General features: G+C 42.0%; 1 protein-coding gene across 4 annotated transcripts in view; it reads right to left on the bottom strand.

Moving 5' to 3' along the window:
* KHDRBS2 (KH RNA binding domain containing, signal transduction associated 2) overlaps window positions 1-18,289 on the bottom strand; it is a 324,004-nt gene that overhangs the window by 262,363 nt on the left and 43,352 nt on the right. For all 4 annotated transcript variants that reach the window (XR_004060582.1, XR_004060581.1, XR_004060583.1 and 1 more), the window contains exon 2: window positions 162-289. Coding sequence is in view for 1 of the 4 variants with exons in the window: in XM_030944729.1 (XP_030800589.1) it covers window positions 162-289 (128 nt within the window). In the remaining 3 variants the exon portion in view is untranslated. The remainder of the gene's footprint in view (window positions 1-161; window positions 290-18,289) is intronic.

The following is an 18,289-nucleotide window of genomic DNA, read 5'->3' as shown; positions in this document are numbered from 1 at the left end:
AACATGTAACAGATACATTTAAATAGGAGCTTTTTTTTTTTGACTACCACAAAGTCAAAAAAACCAACTGCATATCGTGACTCCATAAAAATGGTTGTGTATAACTTTTTCATCATGATATTAATAAATATTAAACAAGTGTTAGACTAGATTTACAGTACCTTTGGATATTGCTTGACAGGGATCAGAACTCTCTCTGACAGCTTTATGTTTTTGTTGCTGATAACATCAAGATATTTCTTTTCTTCATCTTCCTTCTTGCCTTCTGAACCCTGAAATTTTTCCATTTCTGAAAGACATCACAAAACAGAACAATCAGTGACATGGTGGTGTCATCCTTAGGAAGTTTAAACTTACACATTCCTCCCCAGACCGTGCACTGAACACCCGTGCTGTCTGCACTCACATGACAGGGACTGCTGTCCTTAAGAGAACCTGGACTCTCAGCAGGGCTGAGAGGCACAGGTGACAGTCCCCAGGTCACACTCCACAACTAATTCTTCCCCAGCTGAAAGGGAAGCCAAATGATCTCAGCAGGAGCAGGAATACATGAGGCTTACAATTCCAGCTGTCAGTCTTTTAAAGGGAATAACATCATAACAGCTCGATGCTTTTTGTAAATGTGACCTGCCAGAACTAAGCTGGATTCTAACCGCAATAGTTAACTTTCGGTACAAACACTAGAAAACTGAAGAAACTTCTTTCTGTTATAGAGTTTCCATTCAGATACCTCTGAATTAGTTAAAAGTTATACAAAAGAAGGTAAGTAATAAAGGTAACTCTTGCAAAAAAAATTCTTCAATTAAGAAATGCAATAAAGACCATTATATATATATACACACATATATATATATCTGCTAATCTGTAGAACATTCTAAAATTTACTATAAAAAAAATATATATATATTCAAGTAGAATAATTCTGAATTCTTTATTCCCTAAAGCTCTTCAACCAACTGATAATAACAAATAATTGAATTCATCATCCTGCAAAGAGCATCATATATAGTGCCTGAGAGCTTCCTGACAGCACAGGTACTATTGAAAATCTGCTTTTGCAGCAGCGACATTGTTGACAGCGCAGAAAATGGCAATGCTTATAATGAGCTAATTATAACTGAATTATAGCTGAAAAGGGACAGCTGTGGGTCTCAGAAACATGCTGCTTCAAGGATGGGAAAGCAAGAGTGGAAAGGAGGAACACAGCCACAGCACGCTATAACATTCATATACAAGTTTCTTTGACTTCCAACAAGCATAAAGAAAAAATGTGTTGAAAAGAACAGCCCATGTCATGATTTGTTAATAAATGTTTATGCTCCTTTTATGAGATCAAATAATTTATTTAAAGCCTGCACCAGCAGACAGTTCTCTAATGTTACAGTCATAAGCTTTTTTAAAACCTCCCAGAGAACACACCTAAAAGACTTCAGATGGGGTATATATTCAATAATTTAGGATTAAAATCAATTACAATCACTAAAAGCATCAGAAGAACATTTCATTATTGTAAAATACTTGAACACATGTAAAAAAATGTGCTATGTTGCATTCAGTGGAAGATTAATCTGGAAAGCAGCAAGCATCAGTTAAGTAAGTAAAATACTCATTTTGGGCAGGTTTAATAGAAGAAAAGGTCTTTGAAAATAGATCCAATGCAATTACACAAAGGGGTGTGCTATGGGGGCACAGAGGGGAGAGACAAAGGCACATAAAGAGGGAAAAGTGTTACAAGCACAGTAAGTACTGGATGAAATAAAGGAATTTCCCAAATGTATTGTGAACACAGTACTAAATTAGATAATTTTAAAAGGCAGGTGGGGAAAGTCAACTTACATGTACACATATATTTCACTAGAACCATGGAAGTTTAAGTTGGAAAAGACCTTTAAGGTGATCAAGTTCAGCTGTCAATCAAGCTCTGCCAAGTCCACCACTAAACCACATCCCTAAGTGGTTTACATCTACACATCTTTTAAGTACTTCCAGGGACAGTCATTTGACCACTCCCCAGGGCAATCTGTTCCAATGCTTGGTAACTGTTTTTGTGAAGACATGGCTCCTGCTGTCCATCCTGAACTTCCCCTGGCACAAGCCTGAGGCTGTGTCTTCTCATCCTGCCACTACTTGCCTGGGAGAAGAAACCAACCCCCACCTGACTATAACCTCCTTTCAGGTACTTGAAGAGAGCAATGAAGTTCCCCCCGAGCCTCCTTTTCCCCACACTAAACAACCACAATTCCCTCAGCTGCTCCTCATCAGAGCTCTGCACCAGACCCTTCCCCAGCTCTGCTGCCCTTCTCTGGACTCGCTCCAGCCCTCCAAAGTCTTTGTGAGGGGCCCAGAACTGGACACAACACCCAAGGTGTGGCCTCAGCAGTGCTGAGTACAGAGGAACAATCACTGCCCTGGTCCTGATGGCCACACTATTGCTGATACAGGCAAGGATGCCATTGGCTTTATGAACAACTAAACTCTTTCTCCTGGAAAGCTGAAGATATTTAAAAGTCTGTATGGTCAGTAGGGATGGCTACTAAAGGTTAGGACAAAATGCTCCACTTTGAATCATCTAGCAGGCCTTGCAACCAGTCCCAGCCTTGTGCTTTGTTTTTGACTGACAGTACATGGAAGTTCTGAAATGAAAGTGGTGTCTTTGCTGAAGTTAATGCAAGACTACTTCAGCGGGGCTTATCAGACTTATGTGAACAAGAGTTTGTTGATCTACCAAGACAGAGACAAGCTATGGCACTTAATAATTGGTTTTACTCCATGACAAGGGCTGAGCTCTAAACCCAGACGAGCCAGTCCCAGCTTATTATGGGAGGCACAAGAAATGGCAGTGGGGAATTGAGTTTCCTCCACGGAATGAAAGGCAACAGAGAGCTCATTTCAGGGGAGCTCCCGCAGCACGTAAGGTCAAATACAGAAAGAGAATCAAATGAGTAGGGATCATGATGAAGGCCAGGATGTGAGCCCAGAATTACAGCAGAAGGCAGCAGGGACACTGGGGACATCAGATTTCTACCAGGAAGCAGTGCCAATTAGCCCATGGCCACAGCCAGACAGCTTCTGAGTGTCATCTCCAAGGAGGGAGAGTCCACAAGCATCCTGACAGTGCTTGGTCACCCTCACAGTAAAAAAAGTTCCCCAATATTCAGAGAGAAGTTCTGCATTCTGGGCACCCCTGAAAAGGGCCTGGTTCTGTCTTCTTTGTACCTTCCTTTCAGTTATTGGTATACATTGGAAAACATCCCCTATGGAGTCTTCTCCAGATTGAACAGCCTGGAGGCAACATTCCTAGCCCTGTCTTTGTAGAAGAGAGGCTCTAGACTCTTCATCATCCTTGTGAACCCTTACTTGACACTCTCCAGTATATCCATCTCTACTTATGCTGGGGATCTGCAGACTGGACAGGCTCCAGTAGAGTATCGCCTCTTTTGACATGCAGAGTTGACTGAGGAGTAAGAAATGCCTTGAGCTGGTTTATTTCTAAGACAAAACATAGGGCTGAGTATGATGAGTGTAACCTGTGAATTTATATGAAAAATATGGCATTAGGATTTTGCTTGACAGTGAAGCAGCTGTGTAAGATTTATCTTAGAAGTTTTCATTCCTTAGGGCTGGAGTTTGTGTCTTCTGGGCGTGGTCCCTGAAAGCCCCACAATGTCACCAGGGAGTCATTGTGACACCTGTGACAAGAAGCCTTTTGGATGCTTGGAGAAGCTCTGAAAGGCCACAGTGTCTGGCCTCCTCCACTGGGGACAGACATCTGAGGGTGGGGGAAAAAAGGATCCCCATCCCATTGTGTGCTTTCTGAGGGCACAGAGAAGATTTGCTGGACAAGCACACTGACAGGACCCGGGCGCTGGTCCCAATCTGCCATGCACTCAGGCTCTGTCTGCAGCTGCTGAGAGGCCAGGAATTCTTTTCCCAGCCTCCCAGCTCCTGCCTGCACATATCAGAGAGGTCAGTTACCATCTTGCCTCAAAAGCTAGAACATGCCAAGACATTCAAGTGTCACTCATCTGCCCCAGGATGGTCCCTGGAATTGGTGGCAGCACAAGTGCTGTCCTGAGGCAGAGTGGGCAGTTCTTTAAGGCTCGACTTCGGTAGCTTTGCTGCTGGCTGCAGATTTTGTCCCCAGCACCAGGGAACACATCAGTTTATTTCTTTGGTTTGCAGGGCAAAATGGCCTCAGAGGAAGACTTGGCAGAAAGTGGCACCTCTTCCCTTGCTGCTAGCACCAGCCAGGTATCCCGGGCTGCCCGTCCAGGTGCTTCGGAGAACCTAAGTTGCCCGATCTGCCGGGCCGGCATTAATGACCAACCTTCCATGAGCTGGCGTTGGCATCCTTTCTGTTTTTACTGCATGGTGGAGTGGTTCCACAGAAGAGTGGAGGGCCTGATATGCCAGTCACCTTTCCCACATACATTCCACATGGTGGGAGACAGTAACTCTGAGGTGCACTCTGTAGAGGAGTCCATCAGCTCTGCCAGCCATACTCAAGGAGAGCAAGCTGGGTCCTGCTCTGCAGAAAGAGGTCAGCATAATTCTCCAGGACGCCAGCACCGCAAGCCTTACAGCAGAAGCTGTGGTGGTAGCCGTGGAGGCAGCCGTGGAGGCAGCCGTGGTGACAGTCGTGGGAGCAGCCGTGGGGGCAGCCGTGGGGGCAGCCGTGGGGGCAGCCGTGGGGGCAGCCTTGGGGGCAGCCGTGGGGGCAGCCGTGGAGGCAGCCGTGGAGGCAGCCGTCGAGGTAGCCATGGAGGCAGCCGTGGCAGGGCCCGAGAGAAGAGCCGAAGCAGGTATCCAAGGAGGCATCACAATGGCCGTGCCAGGGTCCAGCAGGCCCAGGGCTACAACCATTCAAGGAGCAGGAGACAGCAGCAGAGCAGGGCTCGGAGCACTGCTCGTGACAAGGGCCGAAGGACCAAACAGCACGTCCGTGCCCTCTCGGGGAGGCGTAAGCGCCGTCAGCAGGAATACCAGGTTTCTTTCATAGAACCAAGGGCAATAAGGAGCCGATCCCGGCAGAGGTTGCGCAGATCTTCCAGCCAAACATTGAGGGAGCATCTAAGGGAGATGGAACGTGATGAGGGACGAGCTCTAAGGCATGACTGGTTCATCCGTGCCTCTTCTGGGAGGAGCAGGCGCCAACAGCCGGGGCGCCGGCATTCCTACAGAGAAACGCAGGTGGCAAGGAGCCGAACCCAAAGGAGGTTCCGCAGCCCACTGTCCCTGAAGGAGAATCCAAGGAGGATGGAATGCTCTGAGAGACAGATTGAACAGGGCATCCATGCCTCCCCAAGGAGGAGTGAGCGCCTTCAGCAAGCACGCCAAGTTTCTCTCATCGAACCACAGGTGACAAGGAGCCAATCCCGGGGGAGGTCCCGCAACACACAGCACCAAACAGTGCGGGAAAATTTAAGGAGGATGGAACGTGACATTCTAACCTCCATGAGGTGGAATGAGCGCCATCAGCAGAGACGCCAGGCTGATTTCACTGACTCACAGGTGGCAAAGAAGTGATCCCCATGGAGGTCCCGCAGCCATGCTGGGCACGAGCCTGGTAGGACACACTACCAACAAGGGAACTACTGTATGCCCTCTTACTAGTGTCAGGAATGATACTACTTCAGACAAAAACAGCCCCTACTAACAATTGCAAAAATAAAGTCAAATCAAATGCTCAAGCCTGGGGCTAAGGATCTATTCTCCATCAAAAAATGCATCTGAAAATCTAAAGACACCCTTAAAAAGCTTTTTCAGGTTAGGAGGATAACAGGTACAAAACTTAACTGCAGCTTTTGTCATTCTGTTCTATGGTACCCACTTGTGTATAAAATGGGGTAGTGAACATTTCGTATGGAGGTACCTTTCTATCTATACTTGGCTTCCACAGTGTGACCAACTTTTTCTTGGTTTTGCCAAAGACATCAACAGCTTACTAGGAAATCTCTTGTCCTTCCACACCTGTTTTCTTACACTTCATCCCACACATCCCCCACAGTAACTTCTCCTGTTACTGTACTCTTCTCACAATAAAGCAGTGAACAGTGAAGTCAATTTACAATTACTCTATCTCAAAGGCACTGCCTATAATACCAATCCAAATCTAATGTCTGGTAGAATGCCTCTGAAAAAGTTTTCCTTCTTCTTCTTCCTCTTCTTCTTTAAAGACTTTAACAATAAACCCCAAAGCCTTCATGGAGAAATTTACCCCTATGCTATGCCCTGTACAAAGCCTCAGGTTTAATGCCCAGTGTGGCACTACAGGCTACAGGCTCTTCAGACTTTGGCCAAAGACTACCAAAGTCATCAAAAAACAGTGTTGTGTCAAGCACTGTTACTTTCAAGTAAGACTGGAGCAAAAAGAGGAGTCTTCTCAAAAGGCAGAGGCAATACACTAATTACTGGAGCAAGACAAACTGTATTCAATTTTTGTATTGAACTACAGTCGGCCGCTACTGTGTATACTCCTCGTGTCACTCCATGACTAGTATCACCACAGAAAAGAAGCATTGAGACAATCTCATGAAGGAATCCAGGTCAGGACCAAACTGCCAACTTGCTCACAGCACTGACATGCAGCTGGTTGCTTTAGCTGAAAACTTTTACTTGTCAACTGCAAAAACAACAGTCACCTGCAACACACGCTGCAAAAACAAAACCAATGCCTTTAGTGAGATTTTGCATTCATTGCAGCCCTCATGTTTATGTTTAGCTTGTTAGTTTTCTGTGCAGTCGCTGATAAACCCCCCAAAGGAAAAGAGGTGGCTGCGACATGGACAATTGACTTGTGGGAGACAAACCTGGTTCTTCATGAGCATATGGAATAATTCAAACATTCCCATGTCATGAAATCTGGAGGGGCTTTCTTAGCTTGAGTGTGTTTTGAGTCACAGAACCACAGAACCATGGAGGCAGGAAAGGACCTGCAGAGAACCATCTAGTGCAACTTCCCCTGCTCAAGTAGAGTCACCAAGAGATGGTGGCCGCAGGACTACAGCCACACAGCTTTTGAGTACATTCCTGCACATGTCAAAAAGGTTAGTCGCCATCCTGCCCTGAGAGCTGGAACATGCCAACACACTCCAGCGTCACTCATCTGCGCCAGGATGGTCCCTGGCACTGGTGGTAGCCCAAGTGCTCTCCTGACACAGAGCAGGCAGTTCTTCAATGCTTTGCTGCTGGCTGCACACTATGTTCTTAGTGCAGGGGAACGTGTGCTGCTGCTTACAGAAAGCTATAGTCAGTACAGGATCTTGTGACCAGCTGTATTAGGTCTGCATAGCCTGGTTTTGGAAGTAGAGGGAGCTACAGGGGTGGCTCCTGTGAGAAACTGCCAGAAGCTTTCTCAGTGCTTGGCAGAGCCAATTCCCAGCGGCTCCAAAGATGGACGTGCTGCTGGCCAAGGTTGGGACAACTATAAATGGTGGTAATGTCTCTGTAATAACATGTTTAAGAAGAAACAAAACAAAAATGGTGAGGCAGTTGTAATTGCAGCCAGAGAAGAGCAGAGTGAGAAAATGTGAGAAGAAAAACTTTGCAGACACCAAGGTCAGTGAAGAAGGAGAAGCAGGAGATGCTTCAAGCACCAGAGCCAAGATTCCTCTGCAGCCTGTGCTGAAGGTCATAGTGAAGAAGGCTGCCCCAATGCAGCCTATGATGATCCATCGGGATGCAGAGATCCACCCACAGCACATGGAGGAGCCCCACACCAAAGCAGGTGGATACTTGAGAGGAGGCTGTGACTACATGGAAGACCTGAGGTGAGAGGGACCCATGCTAGAGCAGGCTGTCCTTTAAGGACTGCACCTCGTGGAAAAGTGAGGTTTGAGGGGAACTGTTGCCTGTGGGATGGACTCACATTGCAGCAGTTCACAGGGAGTGGCTTCTTGTGAGATGAACGCATGGTGGAGAAGTTCAGGGAGAACTGTCTTGCATGGGAGGGATCCATGGTGCAGCAGGGGAAGGATTCCTGTCCCTGAGCAGCAGGAAAAGCTATGGGTGATGAACTGACCATAACTCCCACTCCCTGTCTCCTTATGCCACTGGGGTAGGAGGTAGAGCTGGAAGAAGGGGGACAGGGTGGGGGGAAGGTGGTTTTAGGGTTTTATTTTACTTCTTATTATCCTGCTATGATTTTGTTAGCAATAGACTCACTTTATATCTCTAAGTTGAACCTGTTTTGCCTTTGATGGCAATTGATGGGTGTTTTCTCCCAGTCCTTATCTCAACCCATGAATCCTTCATTAAATTTTCTCTCCTCTGTCCAGATGCAGAGGGGAGTGAGCAAGTGGCTTTCCTGAGTGCCTGGCATCCAGTCAGTGTCAACCAACTACACCAGTGGAAATAAAATGTCCATAATCAACAGCATTCCTCCGCAGAGCACAAACACAAGGATCTCAGTGGTACTTTTTCTGCACCACTGATCTTAGGTAAAAAGCAAAAATAAAGCATTTCAAGAAGACACTTCATATATTTTCCACTCATTTTTGCTCTGAGCTAACCAAATTAAACCAGGGAGACATAGAGCCATTCAACTACCTCCTCCAGTATCAATCCTCAAACATGCCTCCTTTTTACTTTTCACCATTAACACAGTAATCTTGTACTTGCTTCTGTGTAACACACGTCTCTCATTCTTCTTCACTGGAAGAAAACATGCATATTTCAGTCATGCAAAAAGAGGCCATGACTAGAGAAGTATCAGAGACAAAACCCCATTTCTAGCTAGATCTTTTTAAAGATATTATTCCCTATGAAAATTCATCTTGACCTATCTCCAGACTCTGAGCTGTAAAATTCTGGAAATATTGTCAGCCCATTTATGTGTAATTTTTTTGAGGGGAGTAGCTTCTTTTTCCTTCATGGATTTATATAACGGAAAGCTAAGTTAGTAGCTCTTTTTCAGTATTCTCTGCTTTACTCTTACAGTGCCAATAAAATGATGTTAATTACATTTCTCTTCAAAGTCCTTGACACCTATTACAAAACTTCCCTAATGAATATATTTTTTCTATTAAAATTAGGCACCCCAGAGTAAAAACATCCTTTTGCTACACTTAAGAGTCATGTCAAAACTCTTCAAAAAATAATTTTCTTCTTGTCAGTCTGTCCAACCCACCAAAAAAATTAAATCTCACAATTCTTTCTGCTGTCAACATTTGCCTCCCACTTAAAGGAACTTTGCAGCCTATCTGACTTTTCTTGCCTTTGCATTTGCAGTACTGGCACTGCTTCAATCAAGAATCACGGGCTGCTGTTAACAAGGTCAAGCCCTCTGAAACAATCATGTTTCTATTAATGGGAATGATTTCTGGAATGGCGGTATCACCAACTTCTTGCATGCATGTACTATTATGTATATCAAGTTTTCTAGTACTCAAAATACACTTTTTCTGCAGGTTGATGAAAGATTGTTTGAATTGTAAGAGGAAGAATGAGACAATCCCAGCGCAAAATAACAAATTGACAGCTCTTATTTAGAGAGAGCATTTTTAATTTAAGGTTCATTAAAAAATTACATAGTGGGAACTCTGAATATCTAGAACAGTGTTAACAAAAAATCCCAGCATATTTTTAGAAACAGAAAATACTGGAAACATACATGAAGGCTCATTTTCTGTCCCAGGCATTACATTTTAATTGAAAGCAGGGCTATTGAATTTTGAGTCATGGGAAAAAAAAGGCAGATGGCTCAACAGTTGAACAAATTAAAATGAAGTTAATTCATGAGCAGTGAACATCCTAAGAGGTTTCCAGTAATAAAAATGACATCCAAACCCCTAAGAATTGGTAACTTAAAAGTAAAAATATTGAATGTGCCACGAGTGGTTGGGGGGGGTTATAAGGACAGTACAATCAGCCATGAGCACTGGCTCACTATATTCACCCAGAAACACATTCATGTATTGTATCAACAACATTGCTTTACTTTATGTACACATACTCATTAAGTCACACAGCTAGTTGGGGTAATTCAGGGAGGATAAGGGAATAATTCCTCTTATATCAGACACAAGTAAGGCAATACCTCTGCCAGTGATGAATTTAATACCTGCTAGATAATTGTGGGCCAGATCTACAAGTGTATGTCATCTGTTCTAGACAAATACAAACCAAAGCTTTGTAACTGTATTAACTCAAGCTGAATCACCTTGGCTCTCAAGCAAGAAAAGTGGCTAGTAAAATAATGTTCAGAAAGAATTCTGAAAGACAAGTCAAAAAGGAATGACAGAGACATGCAAAATCAGGCTAGTATGAGAAGAAATAAAAATGGGTATGTAGCGTTTCTCAGGAGGGGAAAGCATCTATTTGCGATGTTACAGATTGAAAAAAACCCAAGCTTTTAGGTACAGGATGAAATAACACAGGGGAACTGCTGAAAGCATCCATATTGATAAACTCAAGTCTTTTACAGATTCTTCTCTTATGATTAGATTCCATCCCATGAGGCACTGAAGGTCTTTTCAATTTGGGCATGTCTGAAAATACAGCATCCATTAAAGTTTAATTTATTATGCAGGTATTTTTTATTGTTGGACTTTATGGCCATTATCATCTATCAGGCTGCCTACTGTATAGAACATAGAGAAATTGCAGAAAAGCGATCCTTTAGTAGTTACTCACGAGACTGCATGTATGTGCAACACTGGGCCAGACCTGCCCTCTCCTTCCCAGAAGAGGAAAGACACTGACAAAGTGGAGCAAGGTCAGTGGAGGCCACTCGTGGTGGTCAGAGCAGGAGCACTCGCCCTGTGAGAAGAGGCTGAGAGAACTGGGCCTGTTTATTGTGGTGAAGAGACAGCTCTGAGGGATCTAACAGCAGCTCAGCAATGCTGATGCTCCCACAGCCATGCTCTTCACAGGAGCGTGAAACAAGGGTGACAGAAAACAGGGAAAAGGTGAAAATAGAAAGGTTTGACCTGTGTATAAGGAAAAGTTTTCTCAACACAGTCCAGCAGTGCTGCAGGTTGCCCAGATATACCATCTCTTCCACTGGAGGATTTCATGATCCACCTGGACAAATTCCTGAATAACCCGGTCTGAACCCTCCTCGGCTGGCCCTGCTTTGAGCAGGAGGTTGCACTAGAGATCTCCCGAGGCCACTTCACATGTGAATAAATTTCAGACTTATCTGTGTCTGTCAAATTTCTGGAACTTGTCCAAAAGATTTAAATGTCATTGCAAAAAAGTTAGAAGACAGAAACAGCACGATTGCCTAAGTCCTCTATCCTTAGCAAACTTTTTTAACAAAATGTACTAACATAGGTAGAAAAGTAATTAAAGATCTAAAGAAGTTCATATTTCTAATTAAATGAAAACCAAAGAGTATTAACAAGAAAACAAAGGAGGAAAATTCAAGTGTGCAAAAACTTTTATTTCTATCCCTTCTCTACACTGACAACTGATTTTTAGTGCCTGGTCACTACTTTGGCTCTACCCATCATGTAATCAGCAGCTTGCAAAGCTATGCCACAGGATAGTTTCTTGTCCAAATTATACTATTGATAGAAAAATAATTACCTAATGTATTCATCTACTGACCTATGCTTAGATCAGTATAGATTTAAAAAGTTATAAAGAGGATACTAGTAGTGTTAAATAACTAGAAATGTCCTGAAATTAAAATGTCCTGAAATTAAAATATTATGCACACCCTTCCATGGAGAGTTGTAAGTCTGATTGGCAAGTAGTTCCTCAAAACAGTAGTCCATATAATCCTAGTTCAGTTGCTGAATACACTCCCACTATCATTAATACACTATCCCATGTAATTCTAGATATATAGCAACTGCAATCACAAAAAAAAAAAAGCTATTTAAAATGAAATTTGCTGGAGGAAATTGATGGAGTCTTTCTCACCTCAGTAAAAATAACCAACAGCAATCCAAAAGTCAGCATCAGCAAGGGCAGAAAGTCTGCAGTAAGAAAAGATTTGGGATGCATTTTGAATGCGATGACTTACTAAATAAAGTTGCTGATAATATTTAAAGGGTGACAACAACGTCAGCTTCAAGATACAGGTGCTTTCGAGCTTTGGGAAAAAAAAAGGACTATTATGAGGATTTTAGAAGGACTATTAAAGGAACTGAACAATTACAACATTGATTAAATATATTTTTTATCAAATTGTTAAAAAGAGAGCAAGCCACTGGGTAAGATTTTAAAGACAAAAGTTCTATCAAAAGTGTCTCTGAAGTCAAAACATACCTTTGGGGAGTTGACTTGTGTTGGAAGTTTGTTTGTGGCAACACTACTGCTTTAGCTATAGCTTTCACTCTTCAGAGCAACTTAGACAGTATTATAAATAAGTCACCAGTTGGATGAAAGGCAAACCTGAAAGTTGTTGGCATACTTTTTATTCAATCCTGGGTTTCTTTCATCTGAGAATGAGACTGCTCATAAAAAGAGAAATAGAAAGCATGAAGATTTACTCAGACAAGTAAAAAATAAAGCAAAAACCAACAAAAACATCACAAGTGTATTTATTTGTGAACATATCTCTAGGTGTCCTTGAATTTAACACCCTAGAAAACTGTGTTGCTATGACATGTAAGAAAAGAAAAGTAGCTTTTTGCCAAAGATTTTTGTAGTTTCTACTGTGTCAAAGTTTATTCAACAAAACACTTCAGGACACACTGAAGTGTTCTCATAGATTAATTTGAAGAAAAAGCATCAGTGCAGTGCTGTGCGACATATTGTGCGGTGTGGAACAGACACAGGGGTGAAAGATGAATCGATCAGTGAAATCACAGGGAAGTCCACCAGTGACATATGCATCACCTATCCCTGACTATCTGAAACCTGCTGGTAATTCTTGAGTGGGTTGCTCTACCCAGCTGGAGTTACCAGCCAAAAGGAAGCTCTTCTGTCTCTTCACAGTTTCTGGGAATTTTCTTTTACTCTCTTCAGTCCTAGAACTCATTACTGATAATAATGTCTGCGATTCTGTCCTCAGAACAAGACAGAGATATGAACCAGCCAGCAATTTTTCCTTTCTGCTCCTATCTAGCCTTTTTCACATTTTTCTCTACTCTGAGGTAGAACAGCTGCATAATAAGACTGATGTTTAGAAGTTCACATTATTGAAAACTATGAAAAGGTGCTATATACTGAAGTTAAGAACCAGTATAACATTTTGCTTGAAGTCCAGGCTTCCCACTGACCTCTCCTGGTTTTCCAGTTAGCAATACCACTAATGAGCTGCTAATCTCTGCTCAGACAGTTATCAAAGTATTTGAAAGGAGTCTACAAACCATCAAAATAGTAGTTTTCATTCAGGATGTGACTTCAGATCTTGGGCTCAGAAAGTCATCTGTATCTGAAAGACTGACAGGAAAACTGAAGTTCAGAAGAGATGAAGATGGAACATCAAGTAAATGCAAGGAATTTGCAGCTGAGAGGTGTGAGAGATTTTAGAGTGTCAGAGTATGACCTTTGCTTCCTAGTGTGCTTCTGTCAGCAAAGAATGGCTCTGAATGCTATACAGACAGGAAAATACTGAGTGCATTCACATATATAAAACAAATAATTACATATAAAAACCTCAAACTTTTTATTCCTAAGTGGTAAAAAAGCACAAAAGAAGGAAACAAAACATTCAAGTACTGGTAAGAACTATTATGTTCACCTGTCTACAATGGCATTCTCTTAAACATCCATTGTTTCATCCAAGACTTCATTTACAGACAAGTTTCATCCAGGTGCTCGTTAAGACTATGTAGCTAGCATACATATCTAGACTCATGTCAAGTTTAATGATGTTCAGAGATTTACTGTATGTTATCAGGATTTCCTAGCTCATCCAAAGATTACACCATTTCCTAGCACAATGGAAGATGACTCATCTGCTTCAGTTGCAATACATTTTAATTTATCTTACTTGAGACTGAGAGCAACAGTTACAAAGAACTTTGTGACAAATTGATATTTAAATTGAAGGACTAAACTAGTGATATCTGAACAGCAGAAAGGTATTTAAGCCTTCACTCACAAACCCACTGGAAAGCACATCTTTCCTTTAAGCCTCCACTTGGAAGTCCTTACAAACAAGTCCTTGCCCCAGAGGATCAGTAAGTAACACACACTAAAAAGATGATCAAACTTCCTGTACCACCTCTTCAGGATAAATTGTCAGCAATATCTAAAAATATATGGCCCATGAAAATCTGAATTAACACACCTGTAAATGTGCAGTGAGAACAAAAGAAGCTGAAATGAAGAAAATGCGTAAAATTAAAGATATTTTAATAATCTGAGGAGGTTTTATTGCAGTACCTCCTGTGGATTTTTCTGCATTTGATTTTTCAATGGATTTGACAGAACACACTCATGCTCACACCTCACTCAGTAGGTTTTCCTCACCTCTGCTGCACTTCAGGCCACGTCTAAGTACTGGCTGCTTACCCACTGATCTGCAGACATGACAGGGACATGTGAACAAGGTACCAAAGCTTGGGCCTGTTCATTTAATGAAACAGCCATAACATAAGAATGCAGAAACCAGTCCAGTAACCACATCAGAAGTAGGAACAAGCTACATACAAATTTTTGTTAAGTGACCCTGAGTGCTCTTGGCTATGATTTACTTATGCAAGAAAGAGCTTTGGCAACTGAGGCAGGATTAGGGAATTCTTACAACTCAATATAAACCAAGTATCTGCAAACTATTCAACAAAAAGCAGGAAACCTCAGTCCTACCTGGAAATAGGATACTCTATGGCAACCAAGGAAATTTCAAGTGAACTTGTATTCATAAGAAAGAAACCGCATTAACATCAGGTAATATGATGTCATTACTCTGGGTTATTTGACACAAGGAATTAAAACTCATGCTAAAGTGGTACCACAACTGATACTCTGGCAAAAAAAGATGGACGTTTTTCATAGATTTGTCATGCTGCCTTAAGAATACTTGTTTTCCTTTTCCAGGCCACAGCACTAAATTAAAACATACTAATGTCAAAGGAGACTTGTTCCATTCCTGCAAATATCCTTTGATTCCTCCAACAACATTTCTAGAAATCATTTTTAAAAGGTGAAGAAGACATGTTTGAACCTGTCTGCAACCCACTTCATCAAAGCCTGTTATCTTGTCAAGGGGGAGAAAAGGAGCCCAGGATAATGTTTTCAAATAATATGAGTACATTGTATACTCCTGGCAGGTATCTAAAAAATCAGTGATGAGAAGCATCCCTTTTTTCTCCACCAGATCCTCTGCTTCTTATTCAGTCGAAAAAAAAAAAGAGTATCACAGATGGGATCACTAACAAATACCAGTTATATGAAACTGAATCCAGAGTAAGCAGGAGTGCTGCCAGGAAACAAGAAACCTGAGAAGCTCCCAAAACAGTGAAACCTCCTTGTGATGAATCCACACAGCTGCTTGTTACAGTCCAGGAGTAAGTCTGAATTCTTGATGGGCCCTTACACAAGTGGATGTCCATAAATGATATCTAGGCATTATATTCCTCACTCCAGCTGGCTAGAAGACACCACACTGGCCTAAATGGCCAAGTATCTTTTTTTACCCTGTCAAAAAGATGCATTTCTTTTTCTTAATGCCAAAGTCCTGCAGCTCTAACAGCAACATGTCATAAAACCAAATATATTCTCAACTCCCATGAATGGCTTTTCATCATTAGAAGTCCAAGCAATGGCACCCACTTTCCAGGCAGTTCCTAGTCCAGGGGATAGAAAAAGTGGCATACAAGTCTGTGCCACACTCAAGAGTTCACTCCTCAAGCCCAGTGCACCTCACTGTATTATCAGTGTGGAAAAGACTGGGATCAGTTCTGTGGGAGACAACAGTTTTTTCCAGAAACCAGCATTTCCAGAAGATTAAGGAGCATCATGACTCTTTCCCAAAAACCTGATTTCAGGCATCGCTTTTACCTTATTCATTCGTTACTGTAAGAAGACAGTGACGAATGAATTTCCACTTCCCATAAATTTGAAATTAGCTGACATGTTTAGAAAATATTGGGGGAAAAGAGCCTGGCAGACAAATAGACCATTTAATTGTACAAACTAACTGTACTTCCTCGGAAATTTTTTCTTAAAATTACCGTAAAAGTCATCCCAGTACTCATTTTGCCTTATGATTTGCGAAAACCTAATACCTGAAAAATGCAGAAGCACAGAGTACATGACTGAGAGGGAATATAATAAAATTATTTTTGACATAGAAGCTCATAGCTGCCACTATGCAGGCTTATCATTACCCTTCTCCTTACTAGCATATATATCACTAAACTGTTCAGGGAATAATGCACTGCAGCCCAGTAAAGCACTATGAACCCAATGAATACTTGTGCAGAGCAGGATAAAGAGCTACAATATAATTCTGGAAATTAATCTGGAGCACCAGTCTTATAAGGAGCATCTGAAGTACCTAGGGCTGCTTAGCCTGGAGAAAAGGAGAATCAGGGAAGACTATTGCTCTCTACTACCACCTGTAAGGAGGGTGTACACAGGTGTGTGTCCATCTTTTTTCCCCATGTAAAAACAGACAGAACAAGAGGACGTTGTGCCAGGGGAGGTTTACATTCACTATTAGGAAAAATGTCTTCACTGAAAGGGTTGTGAAGCATTGGAACAGGCTGCCCAGAAAAGTGGCGAAGTCACCATCCCTGAAGCGTTCAAAAACATGTAGTTTGTGGTACTTAGGGTCATGGTGTAGCGGTGGACTTGGCAGCGCTGGTTAATGGACTCAATCTTAGAATCGGAGAATAAGGCTGGGAAGGCCTCCATCATTCTAGGTAGGCCTTGATTCTGAGAGTGAAAAAGAGCAAATGCCTTAGACTTATCAAGCAAACAAAAATGTCCATTGTATCCTTGTGTATCTGGGAACACCTCTTACTTCTTTCCTGTCTCCCACTTTATATGTCACATTCACAATTTACCTCACTGTTCATTAACAGGTATACAAAAAACTTCTCCTCCTAAGGAGCTCTTTTTTCCCACCTCTGGTGAAACAGCAGAGAGATCTCCAAGACCTGCCACATTTGAGAACTGTCCTGCTTCATGAGAAGCATCCTAATTAATCAGATAAAAGTGCTTATGCTGCTGCAGATTAGGTATCACAAATTATTTTAAAAACAGGCAAAAATGCAATTCACAATGAAAAGGTGAAAAGGAAAATTTTCAATTTGCCTGTATTTTATGTCTTGGGCTAACAAACTTTTTCATCTGGTTACATGTCTCTTGTCAACCATCTCAGCAGCTGGTAAAAAAAAAAAATCTGTCAATTTGTGCCTAAGGGTGTACAGGGCAAAGAAAGAACTTGGACAAACCCATACTGATTCAAGCATGCTGAAGGGTTTGTCAGCTGCCTTGATTAGCTCAGCCTCTCAAGTTCAGAAAATGCCACAGCCTCATTTCAAAGAAGAAAATTTCCAGGAGTACACTGTGTTGCAAGACAATCTGTTCCACTGCAAAGCAGGTCTGCTCAGGCTCAACCCAGCACAAGAACTGCAACTTGATGCTGAACTAATAAGGAATTTAATATTTTTTGGACTGCTTGTTTTCTCAACAAATTTTAACCATTTCATACAAAAAATACTCCATCAGGTCTTGGTATGTATAATGCTGTGGTGTTTTTAATGCTGGGTTTTTTAAGGCTGAAAAAAATCCTATAACCTTCTCACTTTTAGGATGGTTGCCATCAATAGCAAGAACTGATGGCACTTATATTCATCATTTCAATTTTATGGAGTAACGAAAATATAAGACAGATTTTTGTTTCAGTCAGAAAATACACAGCACTCAGTACTGGAGAGACTCACAGAATGTTAAAGGTTGGAATGGACCTTAAAGATCATGTTGTTCCAACATCCCTGCCATGGGCAGGGACACCTTCCACAAGACCGGGTTGCTCAGAGCCCCACCCAGCCTGGTCTTGAACCTTTCCAGGGATGGAGCATCCACAGCTTGCCTGGGTAACCTGGGCCAGTGCCTCACCACCCTCATCCTCAGTAAAGAATTTTTTCATAATACATTATTTAAACCTACTCTCTTTCAGTTTGAAGACATTGTCCTTTGTCCTGTCACTACATGCTCCTGCATCAGAGGTAAAATTGTTGATAATAACTGGGGCATGTCAGTTCTTGCCCACAAATGGATTCATGGCTACCCAGCTGAGAATATTAGAGTCCATTTTAAAAGTATTTGTTTAAAAGGATGCTTCAAGAAAAGACATAGTTCTTTTCAAGCATCTACAAAAACAGCAAGTGTGAGCAATTTCAAAAGAAAAGTAATAAATAATTAAAACATTAAGCAAACA

Source organism: Camarhynchus parvulus, chromosome 3 (genome assembly GCF_901933205.1).
Source record: "Camarhynchus parvulus chromosome 3, STF_HiC, whole genome shotgun sequence".
Lineage (NCBI taxonomy): Eukaryota > Metazoa > Chordata > Aves > Passeriformes > Thraupidae > Camarhynchus > Camarhynchus parvulus.
This window is presented reverse-complemented; position numbering and strand designations above follow the sequence as displayed.